This window comes from Pieris brassicae, chromosome 6 (genome assembly GCF_905147105.1).
Source record: "Pieris brassicae chromosome 6, ilPieBrab1.1, whole genome shotgun sequence".
NCBI lineage: Eukaryota > Metazoa > Arthropoda > Insecta > Lepidoptera > Pieridae > Pieris > Pieris brassicae.
Genome location: NC_059670.1, coordinates 12,772,035 through 12,783,963, shown reverse-complemented (window position 1 = coordinate 12,783,963; position 11,929 = coordinate 12,772,035). Strand labels below are relative to the sequence as shown.

At 33.3% G+C, this 11,929-nt stretch overlaps 1 protein-coding gene across 12 annotated transcripts; it reads right to left on the bottom strand.

Moving 5' to 3' along the window:
- Positions 1 to 1,212: 1,212 nt before the first annotated feature.
- LOC123711350 (PRKCA-binding protein) lies at positions 1,213 to 10,787 on the bottom strand. Of its 12 annotated transcripts, none has more exons than XM_045663890.1 (13): positions 10,012 to 10,169; positions 9,705 to 9,761; positions 9,535 to 9,591; positions 9,411 to 9,467; positions 8,858 to 8,938; positions 7,596 to 7,707; positions 6,969 to 7,097; positions 5,516 to 5,748; positions 4,584 to 4,758; positions 3,029 to 3,222; positions 2,241 to 2,393; positions 1,855 to 1,957; positions 1,213 to 1,589 (listed from the first exon to the last, which is right to left on the bottom strand). In XM_045663890.1, the coding sequence occupies exons 1-13, from the start codon at positions 10,056 to 10,058 to the stop codon at positions 1,263 to 1,265; spliced, it is 1,725 nt and encodes a 574-aa protein (XP_045519846.1). In that variant the 5' UTR covers positions 10,059 to 10,169; the 3' UTR covers positions 1,213 to 1,262. The 12 variants fall into 12 exon arrangements, with proteins under 12 accessions (XP_045519846.1, XP_045519847.1, XP_045519850.1 ...); XM_045663891.1 differs by having other exon boundaries at positions 5,516 to 5,745; XM_045663894.1 differs by lacking the exons at positions 9,535 to 9,591; positions 9,705 to 9,761 and adding an exon at positions 9,824 to 9,950 and having other exon boundaries at positions 10,096 to 10,176.
- Positions 10,788 to 11,929: the final 1,142 nt, after the last annotated feature.

The following is an 11,929-nucleotide window of genomic DNA, read 5'->3' as shown; positions in this document are numbered from 1 at the left end:
TGAATGATTTAGCGCGAAGCAGTGTACTACGTACGATTGGATATCACGCATCATGAGGGCTTATATTTTTGTAAGTACATTCACAATATCGCCACCGTTTTAAAGTGAAAAGTATATGACATTTGTTTGGTTTTTTTTAAAATAGAATCTCGTTGTTGACCAGAAGGACCTTTATAGTTCAGCTTGGTCGATTTTGGCGAACTTTGCTCTGCCGGAATATCAATCTATACGTAGTTTAGTAGTAAATTATATTGAATAATTACAATTTTTAATTAAAGTAAATAACTTTATTATATTTAAATAAATGGATAACGTTCTTAAAAATTTGTAAAAGCAATGGTGGTGGTTTAGTAAATCTATTTCTATTGAAAAAAAATGCCTAAGAGATAATTTAAGCTGTTTACTAAGCGCGTGTGTTTAGATCTATCTTCTCTAATAAAGATTGCGTTTGAATGTAAATTAATTAATTAAATACATACCTCATGTAGTTAAATGTATGATTTTTTTTCTTACAGGTATCACTCATGATACTCCACGTAGCAACAGCTCATTTACACTTGGAAAAAGTTGCGGAAAAGGTACAATCAGGAATAAAGCACATCGCAGAAAAGGCTGTATCGAAGCTTCACAAATTAACAGCTGATTTCGACTTACACAAGCATGCGCATAAAGTACAACCATATGCTAAACATTATGTAAAAGAGCATTATACGAGAAAAACCCCGTTTGTTGTGGACCCGTATCAAATTGAACGATTGAAGCACTATTTTGAACCTCACAAGCCCATACCTTATCATATCCCTCATTACGGACCTTAGAACTTTTAATGTCAAAACTCTTTATATTCATTGTAATTTATAATCGTAAGAGGCGTTTTCAAATTAATTTTAAAATATACGAGAACTATAATTTATACTTATGTACAAACAATTGTTGTTAATATGCCCAAGTGATTATAATAATAAATTAATAAGACCGATTTTGTGTTTTTTCTCTGAATTTTTTGTGTTAAAACTTGTACCTAAAAGTAAGTGTAAGTATATATATATTCGTAAGTAGGTTTAACATCAAAATTATGACCAATATACAAATGCCTTTCAGGAAAAATGGCAAGGCAGGAACTTTTCAAGTCTACTTAAGCGTTGCGAAGACAGCTATTATTATTCAATTAATGACAAAGTAGGTAAGAAATAAAAAGCGATTATAGTTAAAATTACAATAACATAATAATTATGTTTAATATAATGACACAAATAGTAACATTAATCTATGTTCAAGTCACTCAATAATTTATCAAAAACGTCATCTGTACTTTTCGTAAAGTCCATTGACCCATTTTGAAATTCACCAAAGTCATCCTTTGTGTCAGCCAGGCCCAGTTCCGTCAACAGTGTCAAACTATCACTGTCAATTCTGTCATTATCAATTTTTGCCTCTGTCAAGTTAGGTATTAGCTGTTCCGACAAATCGGCGTCAGTGTCACTATTTTGGCGCCTATTTGATGCTTTTTTAATTTCTTCCTCGGACAAATCATGATACTCTTTTAATTCCCTTGCAAATTCGATTTCTTCGTCATCATCTTGGCTATCCTGCAAATAATAAATAATACATAATTTTAGGCCGGCAACGCATTCATGAGCCCTCCGGCATTGAGTGTCCATATCACTTAACATCAGATGAGCCTCCTCCCCGTTTTATAAAAAACAAACAATGTTGGGATAAATCCAACCAAATAAGTTTATGTTAAACATAATAAACGTTAATTATGGAATTAATCCAATAATTATTGCGGTTTATCTTAATTTTTGGAAACAATAATTGGTACAGCTGTCGAAAACTGGACATAGGCCTTACCTGAATAAATTGCGATGTAGATTTGTATTGGAATGCATTTTGCGATAAATCCACTTCTACTGGGAAGAGACTGGCGTTTTCTTTTAAATGTTCAACTGTTTCACTGAAAATAATGTGAATCTAATATTTTTTAAACACATGTTCTGACGTGACAATGTCTAATAAATCGATGAACGCCTATCACTAACGTAACTAACCCATCGTCCGTTAACGGCTTTATAGACAAATATTTTTGTACACAATTTTATTGCTTTGTAGTTGAATTATCTTGATGGCAAGATAAATAACTGGATGGACCTAAGTTCCTTCTTTTGGGTTTATTTGTTGCCTTTGAAAAATATTTGTGCTCCTGTATTTAACTTCTTATTACCAAGCATTTAACGTACTTGTGATAGATAGCCAATCCCTGGATGAACCGTTTGAGCTGATAGGCAACATCTTGTGTTTTCTTGTTTTCTAATAGTTCTAATTTGACGAGTACATCTGAACGGAGACGTGCAAAACGCGTTCTAGCATCTTGACGACAACGGAGTATTAATCTGAAAATGGTCAATCAGTAACATATCCATTAAATAAAGCAATCACTAAATATTACGAGAAATACGATTGTAATCAATAACCTGGAACCTGAATCATATTATATTATTATTTACGTATATGAAACATCTCTGATTTTCTAACATAAGCATTTAGAACAGCGCGATGTTGTGAATCTCGATAAACTAACCCTTTAGTGAGTTACGACAAAAACATTTTGGCGTCTGTTTTCACCATATTATATTTTAGTAAAACTTTGTTCATGACAGAAATAGGTAGTGCATGTTTCAAACAATTTAAAAAAGTAGTTTTAGTATTACATCTAATCAAACAAAAGCCGAACAAGATCGTCATATGCGTAAATGTATGATACGTGTGTGCATATAAAAATTGATGAATGAAATAAAAATTGGAGGCCAAGTTCTAATGTTAAACATAATTACATGGACTTAAAATAATCTAACGTAGTAATGGAATAAAGTATATTTTTATTTTATTTTATTTGTGAAAAATATGGCGCGGTACGTGCCTGGGACTATACCAACTAGCCTTTATAACAGCTATATATAACATCTATTAATACCCAATCAAGAACTCGTTTAAACTAAACAAGCATTTTAACTAAACAAACACAAACCTATACTCATAATTTCCAGTCTCAACTCTGTAAAGTGTTTCCTGTAAGGCATTATAGCCATATTCATCATCATCCATTTCTTTAACCTTCAAACAGTACGAGAGGTACTCGAATTTTGTGTCTGCGTACTTCCGAATTGTTAGTTTTGTGTCCGGTATCGCTTTGTGCAGATATGTTCCCATATCGGCTAATATCTAGAAATTAATGTAATTTTTTTATAAGAGAGTGTCCAATAACAAATAAAAATGCTTACAGTCTCTATTACGGGGAAGACACTCTGTTCTTGTGTACTATTTCAAATATGTATTAATATGGGACAGTAGAGATTGGGACTGCGAGTGTGAAAAAACCACTCTCGGCGTGGTAAGCGGTCGTAATTGCTTGCAATGCCGCGAGCGCGTACAAATTTTGTTTTTCTTGTTGCATTATTTATAAGTTGAGCAGTGTTGGCCTAGTGGCTTCAGCGGCGACTCTCATCCCTGAGGTCGTAGGTTCAAGCCCCGGCTGTGCACCAATGGACTTTCTTTCTATGTCTACATTTAACATTAGCTCGAACGGTGAAGGAAAACATCGTGAGGAAACCGGCTTGCCTTAGACCCAAGCACGCGTCAGGCACAAAAGGCTGATTACCTATTTGCCTAATATATTCACAAATGATCTTGAAACAGATACAGAAATCTGAGGCCCAGATCTAAAAAGGTTGTAGTGTCTTTGATTTATTTCCTTAATTTGTTATATAAAGGTTTACGTTTTGTGTTACATATAAACATTATTTTAGTTTAAGCTTTGTATTAATAAGTTTTCTGTTGTTTATTACGTTACTCTAAGAAAGAACAAAGTAGAAAATAAGGAAATTAAATGGTTAAAGCAATGATATAAGAGAGGAAAGATTGAGTCTGTTTGTAATTGATAATCTTAAAAATGTGTGTGTGGTACTACACACGTAAGAAGTGAAACTTCTTTATGACCTTATTTTTCGAAAAATTATCTACTATATGCAGCTTTACAGAAATTGGTTAAATAAAGTTAAATTAGATAAAGTTTAACAAAAGGCTTTTATTATCATAGACATGAATACAAATAATTCAATTATTTCATTTTACCTTATTACTACTAAGATTATTACAGAATTTCATTAATTGTAATAAAATTATTACTATCATTGTTATCGTTATTATATATTTTTGTTATTAATTGCTTCGAATATCTGCGAATCAACCGTAGTAGGGACGAGAAAAAGATTTTTTCCAACGCCGATACAAGTTTCACTTCAAAAACTACTTAATTTTAATAACCAATTAAAGCTTTATCAGCTCGTAACATAAACAGACATAATAGGAGCAGGGCATCAATAAAAAAAATGCAAAAAGGATTTTATACAGTTCCGGAAGATAGCCTCAATCGAAGGAACTAAGGGGAATTGAAAAATTCTTTTTGGGCTGTCCATTTGAGGAAGGTACGGACTTAGTAACATCAAGTTTAAATTAAATTAACGTGTTTTAAACCACCCAAATAGTAATTAATAGAACTACTTCTATAATTCAATGCTACCTACCGGTTTTAAAGTTTTCAACATTTTGATCCCATCTCGTTCCAATAATCTATGATATTGGCCAAACTTTGTAAAGGCTTCCGAGGCCCTCGCTTGTGGCTCTCTCACACCGATAGTAGCGAAAACATCACCAAGAGACTTAAATGTTTGAAGCAAGTCAAAATATGATTTTAACATTCTGAAATACACGAGTTAATCGTATTAAAGGAATAACGAGAAACGGGTCCAAAACGGACATTTCCGTAACGTGCTTCGTAGAATGGTTCAATGATAAATATTAACTGTAGCTGTAAATCCGGAAGCTTGCGGCGTCAGTCTAACCTAACCTAAGCTAACACTTTAATCGTGTCGCAGAGTTATGGTATATATTGCCATGGTTGAGGTGGAAGCTGTTTCAGCGTAGAGGTATCAGTCACCTACTAGTACCTAGTAGAGCTGGAATGCGTGGCTGTGGCTAACCAACGTACAGAAATCCTTGGAGCCGTGAGGTCACTCCGTGAAGGAGCTAGGCTGGCTTAGCCAGGACTCTGTGAGGATCTAGTGAGAGTCTAAGTACTGAGTCCACCAACCTTTATAATAATAATAAACATAATTTATTGCAAGAATATGGTACAAAAAGGTGGTACAATAGTAATTTCGCATATTCTGCCATACAATGGCGCGCAAATTTGTCTTTGAAGGAGTTTCACATTTTACATTATTAGTCATATTAAAATTGGTAAATTCTTATATTATTTGTATCGTACATACCATATCAAATGTTATTAAATGTATATAACTACAGTGTTTCACGCAAGTAATCATTTATTGAGTAATACATTTTTTTCCATAAGTAAAAGTCGATTTTTAAAGACTCTAGTGTTAAGTTTATCCTTAAGTGCCTTGCATATATAATTCTTAAATTATAATAAGCTAACTTTGAACAAATTTTATACCTTTTAGCCAATTCCACCAATTTCTTATACGTATTCTCTGTTTCTCTCATATCATTGAGCCTTGCAACTAACGTATCATTGCATAGAATAGCCCTCGATAGCCCTAAAGCATCTGCTGTACCAGATGACATGTTCTCCACTAAGCGATGTTTCATTTTCTTCATTATAATATCTAGGGTCTTGCCCTGTTTAGGATCCGCGTGTAGTTTGTTGTAATTTACCGTAACTGTCTCCTGAAAATGACAACTGTTTAACTTTGTCCTACAATAGAATTTGGAGGACTTTTTAAATGTCGCTAATATTAGATGAGTGACTTCCAATTATTATCGACTTATTTGTTGAAGTCTCGACATAATATAAAATGACTTTGCATTTGATTTTGAATAATTTTACTAAAATTTTAACATAGTTAGTATTTTGTAGTCATATAAATGCCATCAAAAACATAACTTGTAATAAAACCTAACGTAAAGAAACATGTGTGTGTACTTATGTACACGCGTTGGAAGTTATACTTCTTTGGCGTAAAAAGATAAAATGTTGACTATTGTAACTTCAGGGTGTCGGTTTTTTGTGCGCGCATCGTAAAAATTTACTCTCATCATTTTTCCCAAACGCGCCAAAAGAAGTATAACTTGAAAAGTTGTGAGAACCGTGTAATACTAACTCGGTCACTTTATTCAGTCCCTACTTAAGTTATTACGTTATTAGCTGACCTAACAACATCTCATACGTATATATCTTATCAGATATCTGGGTATCCCCAAAAAGGAAAATACGACCGTGCCGCTTTAGTGCTCGACTTGGCGTGCGCACTGCCGTGCCTCGACGTCAATGGATATGAACCCTACTGATCAATAGAAATATGAGCTGTTTTCAGAGCGCTTTCTTAAACAGTATGTAAATGGGTTCCAAAGTGAGACCATGTTCGGGTTGTCTCTCTCCCTAAAATAGCGAGGGAGTTGATGGCTGGCCATGCGTCATACTCTGGAACTGGTGCTACGTGTGGTGATTGGTCGGACTTGAATTCGTGTATACGGTGATGTTAGGTATTTCGAATATGTATTTGCGTGTTCTTCCCATGAGAATATAAGTGCGTGCTCCTTTTTTTTGTCTATATATATTTTGATTTATTATCATTCTTAACTATTTAAAGATGTAGTGTGGAACATAGTATAATGGTTGCAGCTCCTTACAAATATTTTGTAAATAAAAAAACTTGACGATTAAAAAGAATGGCGGAGAGTTTAATGCCAGTTCTTCCTGTCCGTTCATTTGAGAACTGGCAGTAAATATAAAGTAAGAAGCATTTAATATGTATTTTTTAATTAACTAACAAAAGTCTACATTGTTTTACATACATGAATAAATAATTTTGAATTTGAATTTAGTCTACGGAAAAGCGAAATCTTTGGGGATTTTTTATAAATGAAATTTTACTTTTAATACATACCTTAGCTGCTTGTATCATTTTAGCTACTTCAACTTTAGTTTTCCCCTTAACACTTTGACCATTAACACCAACAATTTCATCACCACTTTGCAAGGTTCCGTCTTTGGCTGTTGGTGTGTTATCAAATATCTGAAATTAATAGTTAGTTATTGAAGTTGGTCGGTGTAAATAGTTCCTGGAATTAAACAGGCAGAATTAGACTGGCTGCCCACGACACAGGGAATCCTAGTGTAGGTGATAGTGCAATTTCATTTTACCTAAATGTTTATTGAATAGAATTCTTATTCTTTCTATTTCATAGCCTACCATTGTATTGTTTTGTTTTTCACTTAACAAGACTACTAAATAGAACCTGATATTATATTCAAAAGTATCTAGTTTGGTCTTAGATTTCTGTTTCTTAATTATTATTTGCTAATAGCCATGTAGGAAGTCTGCTTTCTGTGCTTAACAAATGACGTCGACTCTTTTGATTTAAGGGATGCTGTTTTCTTGATCAGGTTGTCCTTCACCGTACGAGCTTAACAGAAAGTCCGTGATTCGTACGATCTCCGGGTTGAAAGTCAGAAATTCAAGCCAGCCCAACACTGCTCTAGATATTATACACCAATATGTTAATTTAATTACCTGTACGATATAAAGACATGGGCATAAAGGCGCTCCGCCACCTATACTGATACCAATAAGATTTTTCTCATCTTTTGTTAAAACAACGCTGCCCGATGTCACTGTCATACCCCTGAAATAACATATAATTATGAGTTTCAACGTTTAATAAGCCTTTATCGGACAGCTTGCTGTATAACGTATGTTTGGACTGATTTGAATCCCATTTTAGATCTTTATGATTTGATGAATCATCATAGAAAAATCATTTACGATATAATAATTGAATGGTACATAATTAACGAACCTCACTGTACAAAGTGGTATTACCATGGGCTGTTGTAGCATGGCATTACCAATAAACTATTTGGGCTAAATCCCATTAATAAAGTGATTACGTATTTGACTAATCATAAATATATAACCCTGATATATAACTCGTCTATATCTAAGTGGCGGTATGCAGGCCAAATAGCCTGCATGGACAACAGCTGATGCAGCCGCTGGCTCCTTGGATGGAAACCTCGGCAAAACAAGACTGTGTTGCCAACACCGACTAGTAGGACTTACGTCAGAGTCTAGGAGTTTGCCTCTCACTGGATGCAAAATGGGGCAGTGCAGGGCGTACTGAAGGAAAATGAAGAGGCTTACATTTAGAAATGGACCAAATGAAGTGGATGATGATGATACCTGTATCTTATATTCCATAATAAACATGTTTTATTTTATTATGTCTCTACGACCAAAGCCTGTAACATTCGATAGCTACCCCGTTCTAATTAATGCGTTTTTGGTCCGCGATCCCAAGGTTATCGAGCGATGCATTGAACTTACTAAAGCGTTAGAATCGGTATTATTACTACTGGAAGTTACAGAAGTACGATATTAGATTCTAAATAAAACACATTTTATTTAAATTTTTTATTATTTTAGCAATACAGGGAAAGCGGATACATTGATAATGTTTATTTATTTATTAAAGTTCACATCATCTACAATGCTATATCTACAGTTACAAGCTATATTTTCTAAAATATATTGTAGTACATATAAATATTAAATGATTAGATATCAGATAGAACAAAAAACTATCATATCGCAAAAAATGTAGACTATGTCTACAGACAGAGCATTGTCGAATGGCACATAGCTTTCAATACAAATATTTATATCTGTTAATGATTTTAGCTGTATATTAAATGATCCTTAAGTGTGATTAATAAGTGTTTAATCAATCGCTAAGTCCACACAGTGCAGGGAACACAGGGCTATCGACAACTCACATAAGATTTTGATGCTGTAGCAAATATCGGCTGCTTCTTAAATCGTTGTAAATACAATCAGCATTCTCTGTATCTTCTGTTCTGTAAATTATTGACATTAATATATTGACGCAGTATTGTATCAAAACATTTCAATCGATAAAGCAAAAAAAAAAAAAAATACTTCCGACATCAAAACGCACAAAATTAATTAAATATTGACTAGATTATTTATACACAAAGGCATGATCTTATAAGGTTTTATTGGATATTAAGCTTATTAATTTATTACATACTCGGTACTCTGGTACTTCCAATAGCGATTGCGATATCAAGTTCAATGTTGAACGAAACTATATACCAATATCACTACATCTTTATAGAGGAATCAGCGTCAATAAAAATGTCGGAATTGGTATTATTCCACCAGACCTTAGAAGCCACACAACGGCAGGAAAAGAGTGTGTGTGTTTATAAAAAAGCTTGCATGGTTAGGAGAGAGGCCTTCTCTTTGTTTGAAGTCGGTTAAATATTTTAATTAGCCATTACTTTAGAAAGTTTAGTAAATACTTACATTTCTAGACCGATCGAGATATCAGCCACGGGTATATTTTCAATCAACTCTGGGACACTAAATAAAACTTATGTTAGGAAATGAAGTCGCTTAAAGAAGGTTATAATAAAATAATTAATTATACCTTTCATCAACAGGTATTAATAAATTGGATGTGGTTGGTAATTCCGATTGTGGTTGGCTAAATTATTATAAATAAAATGCACGTTAGAATTGTGATAAAACAAATGAATTAAATCTAAATATATTCGATAAACGTGTTTATTTTAAGTAAAAAATAATTTAAAAAAATACCTTTCATTCACAGGGAGCAACAGATGGAAGTTATTTGGAATATCCAGTTTTGGTTTGCTAAATAATTTTACATACAAAAGAAATATACTTAAAATAGAAAATAAAAGAAAAAAAATTACATTTTATCCTCAAACAGTGTGTGCCCGATGGTCAACATGTTATAATTGGGGTCATAAAAAGGTAGAATTTGCACTCTTTGGGACATGTTCACAAAACAAACAGCAAACTCAAATACGAGATAATGTTCTGTAAGGGAAGTCAGCGATAAACAAAAAAGATAAAACATTTAAAATAGACTTTTACATACATTTTGTCCTCTTCGAAAAAGTAGTCATCGTCATATTCTTGCATCATTTTTAAACTTTATAATATTTATAAGGAAAATACAAACCAACGTTGTCAAGTTTATCGATTTTTCTTATTTACGTAGGAGGCGGGATGGTGTTTACGCATGCGCATTGTTAGACAGTCGCCCGCCAATTACAATACAGAAGAGTAGGAACGTTTTGAAATGTGTTGTTATGTCAGTTTGTTTATGGTTCATACTATACCATAGATTCTCCATATGTCATGTCATGTCATGTCAACCATGAAGTCAAGATTGAGGTAAAGAATTCATAATCAACCGATTGGTATCTTTAGATGGACTCTAGCAGCGATTTGCTTCGTATAGCAGCCCCCGAGGTAGTAAATTAATTGAGATGAAGTCGAAATTTCATATATTTTTTAATTATAACTGGAAAGTTAAAAGGGTCCTTGATAAGAACCTGTTATTGCACAACTCCATTAATGTTGCGTAGTGAAAATGCGTGATTTGAATTATAATACAATATAATTCAAATCACCTAATTGCAGACATACTAGTTTAATTTAAAAGAAATTACTAATGAAAGCGTTGCTGCTCCGTCTATAGGTGTTTGTTTTCTGCATACAAAAATTAAAAAATACATAAATTGCCACCGAAAATTTGCAAGATATTTAAAGCTCAAATGTATTTGAAATCATATTACCAAATGATCTCTAACCTCCAGCGCAAAGCATTGTTATTAACAAATTATAATTACCCCGAAGTTCAAATTATGTAATACACCAGTTCGTGGGGCCATAAGTTTTTTGGCGGTCGCTTGTTTCGCAAGTATAAAGTAATTCATACTAAATTATAGTCCGGTTAAGAAACTTGTGTTGCCTGTAAAAGTTGCAACAAATACGAGTTGGACTCGGTGTAGTATTGACATGGAAAAATGAGGGCTATTGTGAGTGATTTTTTTGTGTTTAGTGTCTGTGAAAACGGTTATGTATAAATATATAAACTAAATCTATATTAAAATATAAATCTTTCTAACAAAATGTGTTGATAAGTTATTTCTAAAAAAGTAATAGAGAAGATTTAATTTAAACCAATAATTTATTTAATTTCAATTATGTTCAACGCGTAGTTTGTGTCTGGCTGTCAGACGCCTAGTTAACATCTAATAAAATAACATTATATTGCCATTAAGTTGTAATTTAATGGTCTTTCAAAGTGTTAAATTAAATTGAGCGTTTACTATGCCGCTATGATTCAATATATCATTTGTGTGTTCATATAGTATTATTTTGCGGTTATTTAAATATATTTAGCAATATTACCAAATTTGTACCTATAATTGTCAACAAGTGTATTAAAGAAATAATACAATAGTTTTCTAATCATATATCTATAATTATAAAACTTTTGTTTTAAATAGTTACGTTACATAGGTATATATATTACAGCCGTGGCGTAGTTGCCAAAACGTTAAACCCGTGTCCCGCGTCCCGACTAGAGACCAAAGTGATTTAACTCGAAATTCATTTGTTTTCAGTTGTCAATCTGTCTTCTGCTCCTGTATTACCGACAAGTCCTTTCTGCTCCTGCCGGACCGATCGGTACATTCCTCCAAACGAACGCCATTGGTTTTCCCGTCATCCACGATGCTCAGACGTGGATATTTGATCCTGACGTTGCTAAACGAAGACAAAAACAATTTATTGAATTGAATGGGGATAAAGGCGAAAAGTTAATAGAGCGGTTTGGTCTGGGGATTGACGGCTATGAAGATGAGAGGTTGAGGCGACAAAGGATTCGTGATGAGGGCCATTTGGGGGGTTTGAACGCCTTGCAGCCCTAAATACCTAGATTAAGTGTTTTTGAGTAATGATTGAATATTAACGTATTTATATTTTTGAAAAGAATATTACTTATA

Bases quoted from the DNA above. Each gene is read 5' to 3' on its own strand.
- LOC123711350 (XM_045663890.1), bottom strand. From the start codon at position 10,058: ATGATGCAAGAATATGACGATGACTACTTTTTCGAAGAGGACAAAAT. The intron at 8,939-9,410 runs GTAAGTATTTAC...AATAATTTACAG, and splicing joins ATCTCGATCGGTCTAGAAAT to AACAGAAGATACAGAGAATG. The intron at 5,749-6,968 runs GTATGTATTAAA...TGTCATTTTCAG, and splicing joins AAATGATACAAGCAGCTAAG to GAGACAGTTACGGTAAATTA.